The sequence below is a fragment of the Eurosta solidaginis genome, chromosome 1, assembly GCF_040869045.1.
Source record: "Eurosta solidaginis isolate ZX-2024a chromosome 1, ASM4086904v1, whole genome shotgun sequence".
Lineage (NCBI taxonomy): Eukaryota > Metazoa > Arthropoda > Insecta > Diptera > Tephritidae > Eurosta > Eurosta solidaginis.
This window is the reverse complement of record NC_090319.1, coordinates 265,989,331-266,012,972: the sequence shown is the minus strand read 5'-3', so window position 1 is coordinate 266,012,972 and position 23,642 is coordinate 265,989,331. Positions and strand designations below refer to the sequence as shown.

Genomic DNA, 23,642 nt, shown 5'->3' with positions numbered 1-23,642 from the left:
CAAAGTATGAAAGTACTCATAGCCAAACCAAATGTCAAATTCTTGTTCTTATGCGTCAAAATATGAAAGATGGAATCTTTTGCATGTCAGATGGCGCTGGTGATGCAATCTACTGAGCTATCATAGTACGAAGCTACATTAGCCGTGTTTTTTTATCCTCGCTTAGATAATGCTTAGGAGACCCATCTAGCGGCAAATAGCTACACAGCATGTTGTACCGAAAAGCGGAGACACAAACCTCTGTTGTATGGCTGTGTATAACCTATAGCTGAATCGGTTGCGATGAATAGTGGGCACACACCATTTTCAGAAGTGATACATAGAATTAGTGTAGAGGTGAAACATAGACACATATTTCAGTTGCATTTGAGTATAATGCGTATTGAAATTTAGTAGTACAAATTTTATGCGCAACAATTTCAGAGGCGTATTTAAAGTTTGACGTTTAGCAGTCCATATAAAGTTTAAGCGTAAACGTCTATAGAGGTACGAAAACACAGCTATTAAAAATCCTTTGTGTCGGGCCTATGAGTCAAGTTCGGATTTCATTGTCCAAGCGTTGACACATTAATACTCTCGTCCACTTAAAAGTTGCTTACAAATCTAAAAATTTAATTGCGAAAATATAACTACAGAAAAAAACTTAATGAAACTCGAAAACTTAAATGCTTGAAACGAAATGATTGATCATAATAGCTACGCTTCTCTAGCATTTGCCAGTTGACAGGATCAAATAATGCTAAATTAAAAAAAATATATTTTGAAAAAGTGTTGGCATTAAAAAATGAAAATATGTATATCTTTAGTGCTGCTGACATTGCTTTGCCCAGGCGGTTGTCCAGTATATGATTTTGATTTGAGAACTGTAGAGCAACCTAGTCAATTTGCAAATGGTTTAAAGCTGGCGGCCGATCTCAATTCCGAATACAATCAAGGGATTATGAATTTTCATGTGCTCCATGATCAAGGCGGAATTAGTGATGATAATACATGCAAACTAAATGCAATGACATTAGCGGACAATGAAGAATATCCCCCAAGAAAATTACAGTTTTCTCGTAAAATTGCTGATGAGGAAACAACTGATTTGGAATTAGAAGATTTTGTTGGCTCAAATTTGTTTGATAGTACGCGTAAGAAATGTTTTTCGCCAGAAGATTTGAATTTATTATCAGCACGTAGAGACTTTGAGGTAAGAAATAATTTATGGCCAAAGACACACTTAGCGGCTCACAACGTTATCAAATAGGCAAAAGTCGCGCCACTGCCGCTATATGTCGCGTCGCTTAATACACTGCGTTTCACTTGAATAGCACACCGTACACATTGAAATTCCCCCACCCACTCCCCCAATATATCTTGTAGGAAATAAAAAATTATATTGCTATTTATAGCTTTTAATAAAAAATAAAAAAAACATTTCGATAAATTAAACGATTTCTTAAATACAACTTAAAAAATAAAAATACTCAAAAAATGAACAAATTCTGTTTCACTAGAATAGCACATTTTTTAATAAATGTGGATTGGAAGAAACTTAAAATTTATCTATGGTTTCTAATAATGGGTTGAGCCTCCCTTGTTCAGGATAACCTCGTATATCCTATTAGGCATTGAGTCGTACAAACTTTTCAAATAATTGAGAGAAATTGAAGTCCACGCTCGTTGAATGGCCTCAATAAGTGCGGCTTTTGTTGAAAATTGTTTTCCAGACTCGTAAACTTTTCTGGACAGCCATCCCCAAACATTCTCTATTATATTCAGGTCCGGCGAGTATGGTGGCCAATTCAAAACTGCGACATTTTTGGACTCTATCCACGATTTGACCAAACGGGCAGTATGTATTGGGGCGTTGTCATGCCGGAAAGTTCACGGCAATGAATCAAAAAGATTTTCAAAAGATGGAAAGGCCTTTTCGACAACACCCTGATATGTTTTACCGTTCATATTGGAACTTAAAAACTGGAGCTCACAGGTGCCATAATAGGAAATCGCACCCCATACCATAACTCCGCGGACTCGACTGTGTAATCGATCCAACTGGTGAGTCTCCCTCAAATCGTGAAAATAATAATTGTAGCCATCAGGGCCCTCCAAATTAAACTTTCTCTCATCAGAAAATACAACTCGCTTCCACTCGTTGCTCCATGCCATGTATCTCGGCAAAATTTCAACCTCATTTCTTTCCGTGCAGAGTTAAGTGATGTTTTTTTTTAATTTTAGTCGTTTTAGGTGATTTGCTCCTGAAATAACACGCCATACAGTGGTCTTGCTAGCATGGACACCTACTTTAGCCCTAATTTTGTCCACAGAATCATGCGAATTTGAAGCTTCTCTCAAAATAGCCCTCTTATCTGCATCAGACAGCACACCACACACACGGCCTTTCATGTTTTTTCCATAGTTCGTCTCATTTTGAATAAAATTAGATATCTGTGGCAATATGACAAAACAACCTATTTAGGATTTAAGTTAAATTTTGGCCTTTAACAGAAATCCGTACCAAATCCCCCAATATTATTTATTCATAACCGTAGCGCCAAATGGCTGCTACAAAATATAGAAAGACACAGTGATGAGTTGTGGGTAGTTTTTGAGTTATAGTTCAATTTATCGCCGTTACCTAACTCGAAATAGGTTATTTTGTCAAATTGCCACAGATATTCCCTTTCTGCTTTCAGCAATTTTTTTTTGGATATTTCAGTCACAGAAAGCCCACAATCTCTAAATGTTTTGATTTTTATTTGCTCTTAGTTGGTTAAAGCTTTACCGCGACCCATTGTTATGGTAAATAAAATCAATTGGTTTGAAACATATAAAATAACTAGCAGACCCGGCAGACGTTGTTCTGCCCTAAATTTGTCCTATCTGCATACATTTTAATAAGCTTTTTCCGTCTAACTCTACCCCACCCCTCCACACTTTTTCCTAGTCTTTTTATTCACTCCTCCCTCCTTCTTTTTCGCTTCATCTCCATCTTCGTCTCATTCTATCTCTTGCTCAGTCTCCTCTCTTTTCTCTTCTCTCAAGTTGTCTCCTTCTTCTTCATCTCTTATTGCCAGTCCCAGAGGGTGGTATGTATTTTATTCCAGTCCCATTCCAAGTCTCAGTCCCAGTCCCACTCCGAGTCTCAGTCTCAGTCCCAGTCCTAGTCCTAATCCCAGTCCCAGTCCGTCTCTGGTATACTACCCGAAAAAAATTCTAGTAAATACTAATTCTAGTAAATACTAATATAGGCAAATTTATATACGAAATTTCAGGCAAATCGAATAGGCCGTATGTAAATAGGTATGTTGGTATTATTAATTCTTGTCTTTATTTCGGCTTCGCATGCATATTTATCAGTTTTGCCAGGTTGATGCGATTAAATCGAATATCACAATGAACATTAGAGCTCTCAGCAACAGCTTTCATTTGATATCCATAATACACACACATTATAGGGGTATCAGGGTCCATGTTTTGGCCTATATCTCGAGACCTTAGTCACCCAGCGGTGTAAAACTTACTCTGTATTATAGCACACATCAACAGCTTCAATTTGATACCCATAATGTAAAAACAAATTCTAGGTGTATCCGGGTCCACGTTTTGGGCTATATCTCGAGACCATAGCCTCTCAGTTGTATGAAAATTATCCTGTGCTATAGCACTCATCAACAGCTTTCATCTGGTATCCATGTTGTATAAACACATTCTAGGGGTACCCTTTTCCACGTTTTGGGCTATATCTCGAGACCCTAGCCTCCCAATTGAGTGAAAATTATCCTGTACTATAGCACACATCAACAGTTTTCATTTGATATCCATATTGTATAAACACATTCTAGAGGTACCCGGGTCCACGTTTTGCGCTATATCTCGAGACCCTAGCCTCCCAGTTGTATGAAAATTATCCTGTACTATAGCACTCATCAACAGCTTTTATTTGATATACATATTGTATAAACACATTCTAGGGGTACCCGGGCCCACGTTTTGGGCTATATCTCGAGACCCGAGCCTCCCAGTTGTATGAAAATTATCCTGTACTATAGCACTCATCAACAGTTTTCATTTGATATCCATATTGTATAAACACATTCTAGGGGTACCCGGGTCCACGTTTTGGGCTATATCTCGAGACCCTAGCTTCCCAGTTGTATGAAAATTATCCTGTACTATAGCACTCATCAACAGCATTCATGTGATATCCATATTGTATAAACACATTCTAGGGGTACCCGGGTTTACGTTTTGGCCTATATCTCGAAACCCTAGTCACCCAGGGGTATGAAAATTATCCTGTGCTCTAGCACTCATCACCAGCTTTCATATGATATCCATATTGTATAAACACATTCTAGGGGTACCCGGGTCCACGTTTTGATCTCAAGACCCTAGGCACGTAGCGAAAAAAAGGTAGACGTTGGCCGATTCTCAGACCTACCCAATATGCTCACAAAATTTCATGAGAATCGGTTCAGCCGTTTCGGAGGAGTTAAGCCTCTAAAACCGTGACAGAAGAATTTTATATATTAGATAATTTTTTTACTTCGCGGCCAATCTGTTCACTTGTACATCAAACTAAAACTGCAATGTGCTATTCAAGTAAAACAAAAAATGCACTGCATTTCAGAACAAATTTAAATCAAAGCAACAAAAACAAATAATGACATTTTCCAGCAAACCAAATTTGACGAAATAAAACAATAACAATTTGATGAAAATAAAACAACAACAAGCTCAACAACGTTTAGAATATTGATAGATAAGCAAATAAGAATAAAAGCAAACGAGTGTGCTATTTACGTGATACGCAGTGTATGTACGCAGTTTAATGGCGCTATTGCAAATTTGGTCGGATAGATCGCGCGTTATATAAATTTAAAAAAAACACATCTAGCAGTGGAAGCCCAATCGTCCATAAGTAAATATCTAACCCTTTGTAAAGCTTAAGTGAACATTTTGTTTAATAAAAATGCTTATCTACCATTATACACCATTTGGGTAAGACAAGATGAACGCCCAACCGACCAATCGAGGCAGCCATAATTTTTCTAGACTTAAATTATTGGCAAACAAAAAATCGACTAAAATCGGTCAAATAAAATTATTCCTTTATTGAAATAGATCAAAAATATAGGCTAGGTTAGGTTATGTTGAGCTGGCTGGTCCGTGAGGATTTCACGTAGACTGAATGAGTACATAGTGTTGCTCAACGACCAAACTGAAAAGCCTATCCTAAACCAGGACCTATGTATGTTATAAAATATCTCCGTCCTCTCGTCAAATACAAGAAGCTTTCTACGAGCTATGCTACTTGCTAATTCTAGATCTGATAGTTGTGCCATTTCTCCTAACAGCTGGAGTCTTTGGTTGATGGCAGGGTGAAGCTTGAGACAATATTGACAAGATTAAAAAAAAAAAAATAAATGTAAGGCGCGATAACCTCCGAAGAGATCTAAGGCCGAGCTTCTCTTCCAATTTGCGTCGTGCTCCTCTTGATTTTTCCCTACAAATTGGCCGGACGGGACCTACATGTTTTATGCCGACTCCGAACGGCATCTGCAAGGCAGATGAGTTTTCACTGAGAGCTTTTCATGGCAGAAATACAATCGGAGCGCTTGCCAGACACTGGCGAGGGGCGACCCCGCTTAGAAAAATTTTCTTCTAATTGAAAAATCTTATTTCTAATATTTTGATGTTGCTTTGCCCGGGAGTTGAACCCAGGGCATACGGTGTGATAGGCGGAGCACGCTACCATCACACCACGGTGGCCGTGACAAGATTAACTTTGTTAATATACGGTTGTAAGACCTGCACATGATCTTCAAGACGAGCTTGGTTCCACGCCTTTCCTGCTTGGCCGATTACTTCTTATTTCCATCCATTCTCATACGCCCAGGGACCCAATATACATATATGTATATTTCTCCTTTACCCGATTCTTTCCAAGAACTGCTTACACTCTAACACATTTGTACATGTTGTGCTATGAGTGATTATAACCTTAATTCCGGCAGTTAAAAGCTATTTTCATCCAGTTTTCCAGCGGTGGCGGCGAAACGGCATACGCCGGTGTTCTTAGTTTAAAAAGCTTGATTTTTCTAATTAAAAAAAAATTATATTTAGAAAAGGTTTTGTTTGTGTGTATTTAAGGAGATCAACGTTTTGGCCATTTCAGAAAGATCCGGGGATTTTTCCTCAAAATCTCGCGGATCGTCAAACAGATAACAGATTTCAGCAGTAGCTCTTTGCGGAGGGACTGTCCTTCGTTCACTTACTCCAGGGAGGCTTCGAACCTAATCCCGGTATAAGGGACTGGTACGGCTGCATCTGCCGAAAAAAAATGAAGTCTTAAAATGGTCACACTTTTGTCTGTATGTCTCGTACAAAGCGTAGTTTCACCGAAGGAGCTGTTCTGGGCTAACTCCTAATACTCGTTGTCGACACGATTTCTTTAAATCATTTGTGGCTCTTTGCTGGTCACGCACAATGGCGGCTTACGATTGCTATTAATGGTTTTTTAATACTCAGGACTCTCGTGGCATAGTTTTAACGATTAGCATCAACGCTGGCCTATCGCTGATCGCGCCAAAGGGCGCCTCTAATTTTTTCGGCTGTTCTAAGAACTATAGTTCCCGATGTGTGAGCAGCAGCAACCCTGCCCACCATCAGTTGGTATCACGCCTCCTGGCCCTCACACCACATGCCAGCACAGAAGCTATAAGACTGCGACTTGGAACTCACACCTTCGTCGACGTCACCTTCCTAGAAGCTCTAGGTGTAGCTCCGAAGACTTTCTAACAGATTTTTTTTTGTCGCGCTATGCTGCCGAGCACTACCAGAGAAACACCTCAAAACATTAGGGAGTAATTATAAGGCCCAGGTCGCCGCCCTCGAAATCATAAGCAGTCCAAGTGGATATTATTGCGTAACTTATAAGTGAAAATAGTATAATCCTACGTAATTTAAATTTTACAAGGACCCTGTAGAATTTTTTTTAAATGTAGACAAAATTTTACAGACGTTTGTTCGATACATTGATTTCAATAGTCTACGTTAAACCAAAACGATATTTTAGAATGAAAGTCGACCGATTTTAAGTTGGAAGATTAGATACACGAATTAATTATGAATAACCGGGTAGCTTCAGTTTTCAGACTAGTTTGACTATCCGCTAAGTTAGGGTAGTAGCACACCCGGTCATTTGTTCGGCTGTCTTGAGAAAGCTTTTGCTTCACCACTTTGAGTGTTCTTGCGAAGGACAAAGCCTCACCTGGTAAATATATGTGTCTACGTATTCACATATGTAACAGAAGCCGTAACGTGTAGGTGATATTTATACTTGGTTGATAGGCTAGAATCAATGTGATTCCCTCCGGGAGACTTGGGTGTTGAATGATGAAGTGTGAAAATCAAAATTAACATTTCAGACGTTATTTTAAAGTTTCGCAAATAAACAAAAGATGTTTGAATGTAAGCCCAAGTGATTTTTCAAACCCTTCTCATACGTACATATATCTTCAACAAAAGTATGAGGTGGGAATCATTTCAAAGGAGTATTTAAACTTCTGCAACCTACTAAGGGATTTTTCAGCACTGATTTCGCTTATTATTTTAACCAATCGGAATATAGAATATTTGAAAAAATTGGCACTTTTTCGGGTAACTTGCTTTTTAACAACTTAAGGACAGTTTCAAAACATGTTCGACTTGGGTCATTTTATTTAAATTCATTGTTAATTTTTTCAAAAAATTATGCAAAGTTAGTATAGCTCTCCCCCCGCTCTGATCTAGAACTTATGAAAATTATAAAAGCTTGTTTTAATTACATATAGAATTTTAAAATTTTTATATTTTATGTATGTATGTATGTATAATCTATAAGATCGTCCTAATCGCCCGCTCCCAAGATCTACAATTTATAATACTTCGGTTGAAATATTTTATGAAATGAATAGTTTAGCTATATATTAATTTCCAATTTCCATTTGTTTCGCTGTGGGTAAAATCAGCAGAAACAAGTAAGGACGGGACTGTCTTCGGCTGTGCCGAAGACTTCATACCTTTCATGAATGGGGCTGAACAATAATCTTATCCCGTTCGTAATCTCCAAATAATCGGATGTGTAAGATAGGAAATATGCAGTGAGGAGATGTACATACCTAAACGATTTTTAAGATAAATATAAAATAATAAATGGCAAAAACCCCCTTATCTGAACGATCGGTTGTATGGGATATATATTATATATAGCTCCGATCGAAATTATTTTTCAGGAAATCTTCTATGATATATTAGAATAAATATCACCAAGTTTAACGTTTTTATATTGGAAATTAAGGGAGAAATGGCTAAAAATCTTTCTATCTGAACGATCGGTTGTATGGGATATATATTATATATAGCTCCGATCGAAATGATTTTTTCATGAAATCTTCTATGATATATTAGAATAAACACCACCAAGTTTAACGTTTTTACATTGGAAATTAAGGGAGAAATTGCTAAAAATCTTTCTATCTAAACGATCGGTTGTATGGGATATATATTATATATATCTCCGATCGAAATGATTTTTTCATGAAATCTTCTATGATATATTAGAATAAATATCACCAAGTTTAACGTTTTTATATTGGAAATTAAGGGAGAAATTGCTAAAAATCTTTCTATCTGAACGGTCGGTTGTATGGGATATATATTATATATAGCTCCGATCGAAATGATTTTTTCAAGAAATCTTCTATGATATGTTAGAATAAATATCACCAAGTTTAACGTTTTTATATTGGAAATTAAGGGAGAAATTGCCAAAAATCTTTCTATCTGAACGATCGGTTGTATGGGATATATACTATATATATTTCCGATCACCGAGTTTCACGTTTTTACTTTCTAAATTGCGGCAGGAATGACCAAAATCGTCTTATCTGAACGATCGGTTGTATGGGAGATATATGTTATAGTGGTCCGATCGTACTGGATCCGACAAATGTCTAATATAATACAAAAATACATCCTTGTGCCAAATTTCATTGAGATATCTCAAAATTTGAGGGACTAGTTTGCGTTCAAACAGACAGACGTACGGGCAGACGGACGGACAGACGGACATGGCTATAACAACTCAGTTCGTCGCCCTGATCACTTCGGTATACTTAATGGTGAGTCTATCTTCTATGTTTCTCAACGTTACAAACATCGGACCAAAGTTAATATACCATTTCATCTTCATGAAAGGTATAAAAATGTACCATTCTGGTATGTGAAGAAAGATTGCGTACTTTTCGCTGAAATTTGGCAGCCTTCGTCACTATTTCATGATCACGGTTGCCACACCACATCTTTTTTCTGGACAAAAATTCCTTTTGAAAAAACCAAAGAAGGACCAATATTTTTAAAATGTCACAAGAAAATTATTTATATAGGCCTTCGCGAATTTCAGTCCCCACATCGCGTTAATGTGTTACTATTTGGCAGCAGTAATATATTCACGCCAGGAAATCTCCATTATTTTTGACACGCTCTGACTTATACTATACATAATTCAACATAAAGATAAAAAATATGTAAAATTAAGTCAACCTATAGTTCTTTGGGCAGCTCTTAGTAGTTGATGGAACCTATCATCTTCCGGTCCGAAATTCGGTTAATGCAGCATAAATTCTGTGAAAGTTGAGGGCTCGTACTTTATGAACAATGTGGAGAGTTCCTTAATGTGGATAAACTTTTAGTATTTTTCAGCTAAGATAACTAATAAAAATAGTCGTGAATTAGTCTAATTGACACATTTCTAATGTTGCAAAACCTGTATAAGAGCTTTCAATACACGACCCGAAAAAACTGAATAATAAGATATCCTTTCCAACAGGAACCCTAAGTTCACAATAAGCGTAAATTTTTCATGAAACATAAACTTTCTCATCAAGATTAATAAAAATTGAGGGTTTTCCCAAAACAAAGTGAACAGTTATTATTTTCATCTTATAATTATTTAAACGGAATTTAAGCTTAACTTATTGCTTTTGCTGGTTCAAGACTCTGGCGGCGTCGTGGTATAGTGCTAGCGTACTCCGCCTACCACACCGAGGGTGCTGGGTTTAAGACCCGCGCAAAAGCAACATCAAATTTAAGAAGTTCATCAATTACAAAAAAGAATTTCTAAGCGGGGTCGTCCTCGACAGTGGTTTGGAAAACACTCCGAACAGTTTCTGCCATTAAAAACCTTCTCAGTGAAACTTCATCTGCCTTCCAGGTGCCGTTCGGAGTCGGCATAAAAAATTAAAGCCCCGCCCCGTATATTTGTGGGAAAAACTAAAAAGGGGCAAGATGCAAACTTGAAGAGAAGCTCAGCCTAAATATTTTCTGAGATAAATCGCGCCAAGTATATATTTGTTTTTATTTATTTTTTTATTATTTTTTATCACGGTTCAGGCCTGCTTATTCAGTCGTTTATTTGTCAATTTAGCAATGTCTGACTCCGTCTTGAAATGCTGTGATAATTATTTCTTGGTGCTAAAAAAATCTGAGAACGTGTGTTAAGTGATCCTATTGCCCTACTATGAAAAAAGATATACACACATAAAAATAAATCTTTTATTTCATAGTTTTGATATCGGCTGACACTTCGGCCGAAAAGCCGCCTGAATATGCATTGCAATGTGATATCTTGGAGAAAAATCTATAATTTTGTTAATCGGTCTTGGTTTAAGTATATATTTTAGTGGCGCAAGTAAATCTATTTTTTTTTATCACTTTTGCTCTCGCTTCCGTAAAAAGAACCAGACTGGAGGAAAAGTGGCCATCAGACCAAACCTAAACAAAAAGCACCAGTTTTTATAAATGGATCGAAGTGGTAACCGTAGCCGCTATGTCAAAAGTACCGTTCTTCGAATCTGCTGTGAACAGTATTGTCGTTGAGAATTTTCAAAAAGCGATCAATAGGGATTTTACTTTTATGCTACACTTCCACACAGAAGCGTGCCACAAACTTTGTGTAGCAAGACCGCACCAAAATTATACATTGAACTGATCCGTTAAAATCAAGCTCTTACCAATGCACCTTTTAATTGAAATTTTTAACATCTGTAAGCTGCAAATCAATTTAAAAGGACTAATAAAAATCCTTCTCTACATTAAAATACCCAAAAAACTATGGTCATATTCACAATCAATGTTATGTAGGTAGGCTTTTTAAAATAATGTGCCATGGACAATGTGTCAAAAAAGCTGTGACCAAATTTGAAGTATAGGTAACTATATTTCGACTTTGAATACGCACCTTTGTTTTTAAGTTATGGATTTCTTATAAATTCGAAAGGATATAATTTCTGAATCATATTTCTATAGATAATTCTTAAAATAATCAAGTGCATTTTTAATTTTGATGTTTATGACAGAGTAAAATATTGAGCCCCAAAATAATTCTAAATATATTTGAAATAGTTTTCAAAGGAGCAAAATGTTCCAAAAAGGATGAAATCTCCGCAAAGCGACAGAAGGGCAACATTGTATGTATGTAGTACATATGTATGTATTTCAAAAAATCTCTCTTTGATTGCAAACGTTCATGCAAAACCTCATCTGAGAGATAAATTCTAAAAATTCTTACTGAAAGCTAAAAATTTGCATGAAAATTCCCGGAATTTTCTCGAATTTTCTAAAAAGTCTTAAGTGTATATTTTTTTGGCGCTAGGTGACACTGATATGCTGAACAAAACAGATACTGTAATGGTTTTCGTAGCAAGGTATTAATTTTTCTGCTACTATTTTTTCAAAGCGGGTAAAAATTTTACCCTATTCTCACCGTTGAAAATACATTCCTACCGTTTCAGATAGCGTACATCTTCTGTCTTTGTTTATTTACTTCACCTGGTGATTCCACCATGGAATTCGCTTTGGCATCACCTTGTATAGATTCACCTTGATTTTAAACTTAACTCCTAATCGTTAATTACATAATAACTAGATTTCCCATGTAAATTTTTCCCTTGATAATCGGTAATTATGAACAAGCTTTAGAGATGCGGGATTTTTCATGCAAAAAGTTCCACCTCTAGAGTTTCATCTCTAATTGGAAGCACAAAATCAAAAGCAAACGTAAAAATTTGACAGAAAATAATCTACTTCGCAGAGAAGGAACATATGCAAACGCGTTGATGATCTATTGACGATTTATTGTAGATTAAGGCGTATGTCAGCGTGGTCTAAAATAAAGGAATAAAAGCTTCTGCAAATATTTTTTACCTAAGAAATTTGGTTTTGCCATAACGTTACACACTGCAAATGCAGTGCCCATCGATTATCTGAAGATATTCAAAATTTAATTTGTCTACAGCCGTGGTGGGTCCTGGGTTCCACTTCCGGGCACATCAAAGATTGTTTTTTTTTCAATTAGACAAAAGTGTTTCCAAATGGGGCCCCCGTCAGCAGGGATTTGACATACACTCCGAGTATACTTCTGTCATGAAAAGCTTCTCAGTAGCGCAGATGCCGTTCGGAGTCGGCGTATAAAATGTAGGTCCCGTCCCGCCAACTTGTATAAAAAATTAAAGGAGCACGACGCAAATTGGAAGAGAACTCGGCCTAAAATCTCTTCGGAGGTTATCGCGTCTTGCATTTATTTATTATACTCAGCGTGCTTTGCACACAGAGTAGGTATATTAACTTTTATTGGATAACGGTTGGTTGTACAGGTATAAAGGAATCGAGATAGATATAGACTTACATATATCAAAACGATCAGTATCGAAAAAAAATTTGATTGAGCCATGTCCGTCCGTCCGTCCGTTAGCACGGTAACTTGAGTAAATATTGAGATATCTTCACCAAATTTGGTAAACTAGCTTATCTGAACCCAGAATAGATTGGTATTGAAAATGAGTGAAATCGGATGATAACCACGCCCACTTTTTATATATATAAAATTTTGGAAAACACAAAAAACCTGATAATTTAGTAAATAATACACCTAGAATGTTGAAATTTGACATGTGGACTGATATTGAGACTCTTGATAAAAATTTGGGAAACTTTTTTAAAATGGGGGTGGCACCGCCCACTCGTGATAAAATCAATTTTACAAATATTGTTAATCCTAATCAAAAACCGTTAAACCTATCGTAACAAAATTCGGCAGAGAGATTGCCTTTACTATAAGGAACGCTTTGAAGAAAAATTTACGAAATCGGTTAAGGACCACGCCCACTTTTATATAAAATATTTTTAAAAGAGTCGTGGACGAATAAAATAAGCTATATCTTTGCAAAAAAGAGCTTTATATCAATGGTATTTCATTTCCCAAGTGGATTTATAACAATAAATAGGAAAAACCTCAATTTAAAAAAATGGGCGTGGTAACTCCCCTTTATGACTACGCAATTTTCTATGTTTCGGGAGCCATAGGTTAGGTTAGGTTAGGTTAGGTGGTAGCTGCCCTGATAAGGATAACTCACTTGGACAACACGAAGGTCCGTTGTGATACCACATACATCAAAAATAACGGTGACTTAGATCTAGCTACTTAGAGAATCGTTGAGTAGCAACGATAAAGCTCCCAATGATACCGATTTCAACTTTGGATAAATCCTCGGGAGATCCAAGTGAGTTGCGACCGAAGTACTTTCGCCTAGTTCTGGCAAAAGCTGGGCAATCAAGCATAAAGTGATTTGGTGATTTCACCTCTTTATCCTCCATACAGCTGCAGCAGGATGGAGTTTCCAGTATATTGAGACGTACCGCATGGATATCCATGGGACAGTGCCCTGTCAAAACGCCAATGACCATTGATAGGTGAGCCTTAGTGAACCCAATTATTTCATCAGACCTGCTGCCATCCACTTTCGGCCAGAAAGATCTTGCTACCCTGCAAGACGTGGTATCCGCCCAACGTTTGCTGAGCTGACTCGAGACCCAGCTATGGAGAAGCAATCCACAGGTGGCCAGCGGAATCCCGAAATCACTACAGCCATCTTCAACCGGTTCAGTTGTACCGATGCGAGCTAAGAGATCCGCTTGGAAGTTACCCGGGATATCACTATGGCCCGGGACCCAAATAATCTTAATTGTAAAATAGTTCGATGCAATCGCAAGCGATGTCAGGCACTCCCCGACCACCCTCGATCGCACTATAGTTGAGCTCAAGGCCTTGATAGCCGCTTGAATATCAGAGTAGATGTTAAATTCCCTAACCGTAGTAGCACTGGATAGCATTCTATCCACCGTATCCTTAATCGCAGCAACTTCCGCTTGGAATACACTGCAGTGATCAGCCAACTTAAACTTGCTGCTGACATTTAGCTCTTGACAAAAGACCTCCCCCCCCCCCCCCCACCAACCTTTCCGTCCAGCTTCGACCCATCCGTGAAAAAGTTAACCGGTCCCATGCCCCAGTTAATTCCTCTTCCCCACTCCTCTCTCGGTGGAAGGACTGGGGTGAAGGTTGTATAGGGATTCGGGAGTCATAACTCGAAGAAAAATTAACGCATCATAATAAAATTGGGTACACACATTTTCCCTATAGCAGGAAATATGTCTAGGGAAAATGGACGAGATCGGTTAAAGACCAGAGCAAATTAGATATAAAACAAGTTTAAAAGGGTCGTAGACTAGAATAATAAGCTATAACTTAGCAAGAAATATTTTTGAATCAATGATATTTCACTTATCAAGTTTTACTGTAAGAGGAAATGGGGAGACATTTTTTTTTAAACGGGCGGTGCCACGTGTTATGTAGAAAAGTAATTTATCTGAAATGAAATGTACAATTAAAGTTCACGCTGAGTATATAATGTTCGGTTACACCCGAACTTAGATACATTTACTTGTTTTAAATATATTTCATTTCCTTTCCTTTCAGTATCTTGTGCCAAAGGACCTGCCGAAATGTTTGCTAAACGATGATATGTTAAATATGTTGTTAAATTATTTTTATACTGGCAATGAATTAATACAAAGAATGCCTGAATCAACCAAAAAGTTCCTTGAGAGGGCCTATTATGATATGCTTGGAGGTTATTTGCACTCATATTTCTTACCCGCTGCCAAGTACTCTTATTATGGTGGCAAAGCAAGTCTCAAAGTGGTCAGCAGTGTTGTAGAGCTTTATCAACAATGTAAAACCTTTCTCAATACAAATGGAAAAGGTTGGAAAATGCCAATTTCACTTGAAGAAATGAATAACGTGCATGTGGAACCGCTTAGGGGCTCGGACTGCGGTGCTGATGTTAGTAATGCTGGAGGTAGTAGTGGTGGCAGCGGACCAACTGGTTGTGCACGTCTTGAAATGTTACCAACCAATGATGGCGATGAGAATATTATGTTGGTAGCAATGCCAAAATTAGAAGCTGATTGTATTGATAATAATTTAGGCAATATATGGCTACCATTTCGTAAGAGACGTAATTATGATCTGAGATCACCTAAATCTGCTTATGTTATTATGCGTTTTTATGCAGCGGTTACACGTTGCTATCAATCACAATCAGTGCCTCAAGACACATTTAATTCGAAATTTATAAATTGGATTAATGAATATATAAAACCGCATCTATCAGATGTAGAATTCTACCCTGGACTTGGTGGTGTATTAAGAATTGTTGAAAAATTGCGTAAAGGCCGCAAAGCATTAGATTACGATAATTATGATGATGATGATCATGCGGCGCCTATTGTGGAACGTCGACGCATGGATGTTTTCAGCGTTGATAATAACGCCATGGGCAAAGATGCAGAAAGTCGAAGCGAAGATGGATTTTCTGATATGGATCTTGCACGCAAGGCATTGGAGTATAAAATGCATGAGCAAGAAAAGAAAACGATGATAAATAGTAAACGTTGGTTTGAACGAATTTCAAATGATAACAATATGAACAATTTTAATAATAAAAATAACAAAAACAATATCATCAATACGAGTAATAATATATCAGATAGACAATTACAGAGTAGAAAAATATGCGATAAATCAAAAGCGCAACAAAAATCAACGCAAATAGTACAACAGCAAAAGCAGCCGGCAACTAATCATATTAAATCAACGAAAGCAAAGTGTAAACCGAAAGGTGGTAAACATGGTGGTAAGGGTGGTGGTTCCATGTTCAAATTAACAACAGAACAACAAAAACATTATTTAAAATATTTATGTTATATAATTGGTGTGATATTGCTTATATTGCTGATCATTTTGCTTGTCGCTATGCTAATGAGATATCGTAAACGTAAAAGGCCCGAATCGAGACAAAGGCCACCAAAACGTAAACGTAAATGTCCTGGATGGTGTAATTTGCTGTTGTGCCGAAAGAAACCAGCTGATGAAGAGATTAATATTAGACCTGATAGCAAATCGGTCATTGCTACACAACCACGTAGTTCATTAAATTACAAACGTAAAAAGTAGGGATGAAACGATACTAGTAAATACAAGTAGGTATCGATACTTTTGATCCGATACCAAGAAAATTTTTAGTCCATACTTTTGCAACGAGTACTAAGTAGGCATCGGAAAAAAGTAGTTGTATCGAAATACGAAGGTCCCTTAAGCTAGCCCAACCTTTCCAGCCCAATCAAAAAACGAGACCGTACTGCACAATATTTAATGCTAATTTAATACGGGTTAATTAAACTTATTACAATTGTTTTTTTTTAAATATCTAGGCTTGGGCTAACTTAAGTTTAAGTTTAAGCCAGCCCAACCCATATCCCCAATCCAAAAACGAAAACGTATTTAATTAGAGCATATTTAATGCTAATTAATTAAATTTATTACAATTGATTTTTTAAAAATATCGAGGCTTGAGCTAGCTTAAGTTTAAGTTTAAGCCAGCCCAACCCATATACCCAATCCAAAAACGAAACCGTATTTAATTAGAGCATATTTAATGCTAATTTAATACGGGTTAAATAAATTTATTACACTTTCTTTTTTTTTTAAAATCGAGCTTCAACTTAAGCTAGCCCAACCCTCGATATTTTTTAAAAAACAAGTGTAATAAATTTAATTAACCCGTATTAAATTAGCATTAAATATTGTGCAATTTAGTACGGTCTCGTTTTTTGATTGGGCTGGAAAGGTTGGGCTGGCTTAAAGGACCTGAAATACGATTTATCGACAAATTTATTAATTCGATTATTACTTATGAAGAAAAAGGCCCTAAGACTTGGAATTTTTTCACAAATCTGGTGAATATGCTCTCGCACAGATTATATTCGCTTCCTTCGCCGTTGTCAGCGCTTTCATATTTAGTTTCGCAAATTATTCCAGCTAGGGTGATATATTTTTTGGAGTCTTATACTGCTATAAAAATGGCGGATAACGATTTACAAAATGGTGCACTATTTTTTATTCGAAATTGTAAATGGGTATTTAAAAAAAATGGCCCGAACCGCATTAAAACCACGGTCGCGCTTTAAAAAATAACCCTGGCTTGACTCACACCGGCTACGAGATCCACAGTAAAACTTTCTGCATGCATGTTTTTACCAGATTTTCATATATAGAATACTTTGCTGCTTTGCTTCGTCTAACAGATTAGTTCAATGTAGTACGACCGCAAATATCTCTTGCTGCACAAAGTGCATGGATTGTTAGGCCGAGCTTCTCTTCCAATTTGCGTCGTGCTGCTTTTTTAATTTTTCCCACAAATTGGCGGGACGGGACCTACTTGTTTTATGCGGACTCCGAACGGCATCTGCGAGGCAGATGAGTTTTCACTGAGAGCTTTTGGCAGAATGGCAGAAATACACTCGGAGTGCTTGCCGAACACCGCCGAGGGGCGACCCCACTTAGAAAAATTTTCTTCTAATTGAAAAACTTTATTTCTAAAATTTTGATGTTGCTTTGCCCGGGGTGTGAACCCAGGGCATTCGGTTTGGTAGGCGGAGCACGCTACCATCACACCACACCACGGTGGTGAATTGTTGTTCGAGACAAAGGTTGAGATATTGTTAACTTTATGATTTACATTAACGCTTGTTTCGCATTGACACATTGACAATGCCTTAAGACAACAACTACAAGCATTGCCGCTTCATTCGCTTTGAATCGACCAACGAGTTTAGCTCAGATTTAATTAGAATTCTTGCGGCGTTGCTTCGCTTTGACGCTTTGACAGCGCCATAAGTTAAGAATATCTCAGCTTTGTTTTACATTCCACAAACTTTGTGTAGCAAGATATACGTGCGGACATACATTAAACTCATCTGTCAGGCGAAGCGTTCAATGTAAATCCCCCAAAAGTTTGACATTATGGTGCTGTCTCTATGTGTGTAAATCCGGCCTATGTGTGTTCAATAAATTACATTACAATTTTGCACTGTTTTTCATAAATATCTCTTGACAGAAGGAAATGTTTAATTCCCGCCCCTTTGTTTTTGATATCAAGGCCGAAACACGTCTTTTAATACCTGTTTTGGCATTTTTTGACGTGTATAGTACTCCTCCGCGATAATATAAATAAGAATCGATACTTTCGGTCCGATACATAGTAAATATCGATACTTTTTTTCGATGCTACAGGCAAGAACAATTATCGATAATTTCATGGTATCGTTTCATCCCTAGTAAAAAATTTATAAACCAACTGCTCTACTAATATATATAAATTTCATCTTTCCAGACCGGCGCGTATCAACATCGACATCATCGTTAGTTTGTCAACCGGCAGCCAAGTGTATACCATGTTCTAAACGCGCCACTAAGGAATCTGAAAGTGCGCCAATTATCGAAACAACATCACTTGATTATTATTCATCGTCCGAGCCCGATAGTAAAGTGCGTCAGAAGTCAAAAAAAGCCAAACCGAAAGTAGTTACAATAGATGAGAAGAAAAAGAAAACAATTGTTTCTTTGTCACCAACGAAATCTAAACAGAAGCCTATGCCAACAAAATCAAGATCAAACTCACCAAAGAAATCTGGTCGAATCGGTGGTGGCGCTGATCAACCGACATCAACGTCCAGTTCGGATAGTAATAAACGTTTGGGTATACAACGCACAATTAATCCAATTGACAATAAGAAGAGTAGTGTATAGGATGGTACATAATTTTTAAATGAATCATATAATAAATATTTGTATTGCAGAGTGAAACTGATACTAAGGAAGAAGTGCACAAGGAACGTTCGGTTTCTAGGGAACGTTCGAAGGGCTCACGTAGTTGGGAAACTATGTATGACACATGAATGTATTTATTTTGTTACAAACATATTTTTTTAGTCAATCTATTTATTTAATTTGATAAGTATATCTATTTTGAATTTATATTAATTGGCCTTTTTTATTTGTTGTTCCTTAGAGACACGTGGAAATAAAGCATTAGAGCAATTCACGAAAACTGGCAAATGCCTCGTAAAGCTCTCAAATCGCGAAAATCTTGGAAACTCCTCTATATAAGTTGTTTTTGTTTGCTAGGTTGCGATGATTACGTGGCATTTCCTAGTTTGAGTGACGCTCTATTATGAGAAAAGTGTACATATATTATTCAATGAATATAAAAATCAGAGGTGTACAACGCCAGCAGAGCTTCGAAAAAAAATCGCACCTTTTTGTAGTAGTATGGGTTTACATCAGGGGTCCCCAATATTCAAACTTTGGCTGTGAGAGTAAAACTAAAATCTTCTTCTTGGTAGTGGTTTAGTAGTTGATGAAAAATCAATGAGGTAGGATATATGTACGCATGTTTGTTAACATACAAAAAGTAATTGGTAAATATGCCATATAAATACTACTTTATTGCTTGAGTCTAAGGAAAAATTTAAACAAAATAAATTGTTAACATGAAACCATTAATACATTCTGTGCACGAGCGTTTGTTTGCAGAATATCTTTTCGCAAATGCGCAAATAAACAATACCTTTACCCGATATTGCTACTCTGCTTGTTCAGCGACAACTAAATACGAATAAAGACGAAAGAGAATAATAATACGTGTGAAGTAGCGGCAATAACTATTAAACTAAATGGGGGCCGCTGGTTTACATTGAGAATGTTTGAACAAAGAATTCACGCATGAGCTGTGCTCTGCTTGAAGCAGGTGCTAAAACTGATTGACTGCTAGTTTAACTGAATATCTGTAGTGGAGCTCACATGACATGTAGGTTAACGCCAAATAGTTTTCCGCAGCTCTACGAGCCTCTCGAGTACACCATACACCATAAATCGATTTATGATAGCGATATCTATAAATATTTTAACAATCTACGGATTATCCGTAGACTTGGGCAATGAGATACTAACAAAACCCCGAATTTAATTTTTAAACTTATTTTTTTTCTATCTGAACGAAAATAGGTAGCGGTGGAGAGGTGGTATTTAAAAAAAAATAATAATAAGTAAAGAAGTCTAAGTTCAAGTGAAATCGAAAGTTAAAGCTCAAATATAGGCAGAAGTTAAGAGAGAAATGTCACGAAAACAACATGAACCGCTATAACTGAACCATGATGAAATTAATATTCAGGTGTGCTCATCCCGTTGACGTTTTCCCTTATTCTGACAAGTTCGGCATGCATATTTTATAGGGATGTCTATCATACCTAACTGCCTTTGAATTCTACTACGATCGCAGTAGATTTTACTATACGTTTAGAAATATAATAAGTATGTAAGCCGCTGCCAGAATTTTTTAGACATAAACATAACTTTGTATTCCCCAAAAGATTATAGACAAAAGTTTGCAGAAAACTTAATTTTTTGAGGAAATTTGTACGAAAAATTTAGCTATAAAAATTTAGTACTTTTGTAGTACATGTAAATACTGGCAAATAGAGCTGCCGAAAAAGTGAGGTTATGTTGTTGACATCACCTTTATTATTTCATCATGTAACTGAACATTTGTCTAATATCGTTTGAACTTCGAAATTTTTTATGCAGAAATCTTAGCTCACATCAGTATAAAAGAAAGTTCTAAACTCTGATAAAAGTTCAAAAAAGTTTTGAAAAATTTTCAAATAAAAATACCGATAGTGCAGTTTTGTAAATTTAAGTCAAACATACATACATGTTTTAAGTATTTTGAAAAGTCTCCCTGAATTTTTAAAATTTGTATGGAGAAATGCATGATAAAACCACTTTCAAGGTATAATTTTAAAAAATAGATCTCCAAACAAAAGGAGATCAAAAAGTTGGCAAAATTAAATATTCAAATTTGCATTTGTTAGAAAAATACCTAAAGGCAAATAACGACTAACGCCCCGATTCTGAGCGTTACCGGTAAAATAGTTCCCAGAACATTATGTAACCGAATATCGTTACCAGTTCTTTTATTCGCGATTCTGGCCCAAGTGGTAACGCTGTCATCACCTAGAAACTCACCAGTGTCTGTGGAGAAATTTGAAAGGTAGTTTTCTTCGCTTTCACGGTTGCCACTTTGGTCCATTTGGACCGAAAATGGTCCCTTCCAACCCCATTTGGTCCGCTGGTCCCTTTTCTTCAATTTTGGTCCTTTTTAGGCAGTAGCCACGATTGGTACTTTTCTTTCTTTTTCACTCAGGTAAAAATTCACAATATTGGCCACAAATTCGCCACACTTTCGTTAGCCCCCATATAATTTTGAATTTACTTCATTGGAACTCTCACCATAAAAAATTGCTCAGTCAGTAAAATGTACCAGAACAATAACATTTCACCTAGGATATAATTTATGCCAGGCATTAAAAAGAAAAGTGTTGGCAAACACATTGTAGTTAATTGTTGATGAAATAACCGACTAATCAAAAAAACTCTTGTTTTATAATAATATTAATAACGGCTAGATATTTCGATCGGTTATACAACACTTGTAAAATATATGAAAATAAAAATTGCTTCTCGTCTATCATAGCTTATAGCGAGCACTCTGCCGTGAGCCTAACACATTCAAAACTTATACAAAGAAATTCTATGCATTACTTCTCGTTTGGCACTTTGATATTTAAATCTTTCTCACCCGGCTCAATGAGTTCAAGGAATTCCAGGACTATTGTGGTGTTAAGCCACGCAAGGTAGTTGAAAACTAAGTATCTTGGCACAAGAAATATTTTAACTCGAAGACAGAAGGAAGCAAATGCAAAAGAGATTTGATTTCGGAACAAATGTTTTGTATAAAATTATTCCCGTACATGCTAGCAGAACCCCTGAGACCTGGGATCAAAACTCACACTTACTGAATCTAGGCTCTGATATAAAGTTTAAACGTTAAGGGAAAAAGCAAGCATCTATAAAAATAGCACTAACAAAATTGCCTAGTTTCGTTTATGATTTACTGAGTTTTCCACATATGTACATAGTTCGGCAACATCAGAACGCAAATTTTGAACCGTTTCTTACTAAAACCTAACTCACTATACATTTTATTTCATTGCAATCAACAACATAATACCAGAAGCAAGAGCTTTGTGACCAAAACTAGGTTCACAACGTTTGGTTGGTGGAAGACATAAACTTATCCTATGTCAAAATATAGTATCATTTTTGGTTGCATATATGTACATTTGTTTGTTCAGCTTGAATTAAGGGAAAGTCTTCACTATGTTTAGTAAAATTTTATATGGAAACATCCTAAAATTTTTTATTTTATACTAATAAAATAAAACAAAAATTTGGTACTTTTTTCGATGAGTTTTGGTCCCAAATGAAAACATGGTGTGAAAATGTCTCACTTGTAGATACGATGTTAACGAATAAATGGAACGATGTGTATATGCATATTATGCATGATAAGTTTCTACATAGGTATATTTTAATTTATTCTGTGAAAGTACATAATGTAAACAAATATGTATAGCAAGAGGCAACACTCTTTTACTATTATCTTTACTTATTTGGGCTTACAATTCTTTATTTTTCAGTTTTGCCTTTTTCTAAACAACAGCTGTTGTGAGGTTATTTCGATGTAACCACCTACTTTTGTGGGTAAAAAATTATCCGGTTACTTTCGCGGGTAGAATACCAAAAGGGTGAAAAGTTGTCACATGATTTCGTTACCGTGGTGAAGAATGTTGTTACCAAAATAGAATCGGGGCGTAATTGCATATTAGGTCGGAAAGTTAGAAGGCATCATTAAATTCCCATAGCAAATACCAAGCACCCATCAAACGAAAACAACCCTGCAAGACACGACTTAAATGAAGACTACTTAGTTAAAAATGAATGATTCAAGGTTCGATTCGAGCTCAAGGCCAGAACAATAATTTTTTTCTAATGATAATTATTGTTATTTTTTAATTTTTCTAAATTTGAAAAATTGTATTTTGTTTTTGGAATATTAAGTAGAAAATTTGTCAGACAACCTGCCATAGCTGCGCAGAATGTTTGAAAACAACTCGTAAATCGCGAAGTAGCTACACAAAGGATACTTCGTAACGGTTAGTTTCACGTTATTGAAGAAATTTCAATCGCTTCCGTTAAAGCACTTGCAAATGTTAAAGCCGTTATTAAAATCGAAACGAAATCATGTCGTTTATGTTGAAACGTTAAACTTTAACACGAAGTGTGCTATCAAAGCCATAGCACGCGCTCGGTTGCTGTGAGTGAAATTGACGTTAAAAGCGAGTGATTCATCAAGCGGCAGTTACCCACCGACGTGTGCCGTACGTACGGACATTTGTCAAGCGGCAATTACCCACCGACGTGTGCCTTACGTACGCACGTTTGTCGAACGAAACACGTTTCACCGAACCCT

General features: G+C 36.6%; 2 protein-coding genes across 6 annotated transcripts in view; one reads left to right on the top strand and one right to left on the bottom strand.

Moving 5' to 3' along the window:
• The window catches only part of LOC137237258 (protein RUFY3), a 104,942-nt gene that overhangs the window by 35,766 nt on the left and 45,534 nt on the right, over positions 1 to 23,642 (bottom strand). The gene's annotated exons all lie outside the window — the stretch shown is intronic.
• On the top strand, positions 765 to 19,237 carry LOC137237257 (uncharacterized). Its single transcript, XM_067760672.1, has 4 exons — positions 765 to 1,192; positions 14,846 to 16,352; positions 18,603 to 19,012; positions 19,069 to 19,237. Exons 1-4 carry the CDS (start codon positions 785 to 787, stop codon positions 19,165 to 19,167), a joined length of 2,424 nt encoding a protein of 807 aa, XP_067616773.1. The 5' UTR covers positions 765 to 784; the 3' UTR covers positions 19,168 to 19,237.

What these genes read in the sequence shown, in the direction of transcription:
- LOC137237257 (XM_067760672.1), top strand. Translation starts at nt 785, where the DNA reads ATGAAAATATGTATATCTTTAGTGCTGCTGACATTGCTTTGCCCAGGC. An exon ending in CAGCACGTAGAGACTTTGAG is followed by an intron (nt 1,193 to 14,845) that starts GTAAGAAATAAT and finishes CTTTCCTTTCAG; the next exon opens with TATCTTGTGCCAAAGGACCT. An exon ending in GGTCATTGCTACACAACCAC is followed by an intron (nt 16,353 to 18,602) that starts GTAGTTCATTAA and finishes TCATCTTTCCAG; the next exon opens with ACCGGCGCGTATCAACATCG.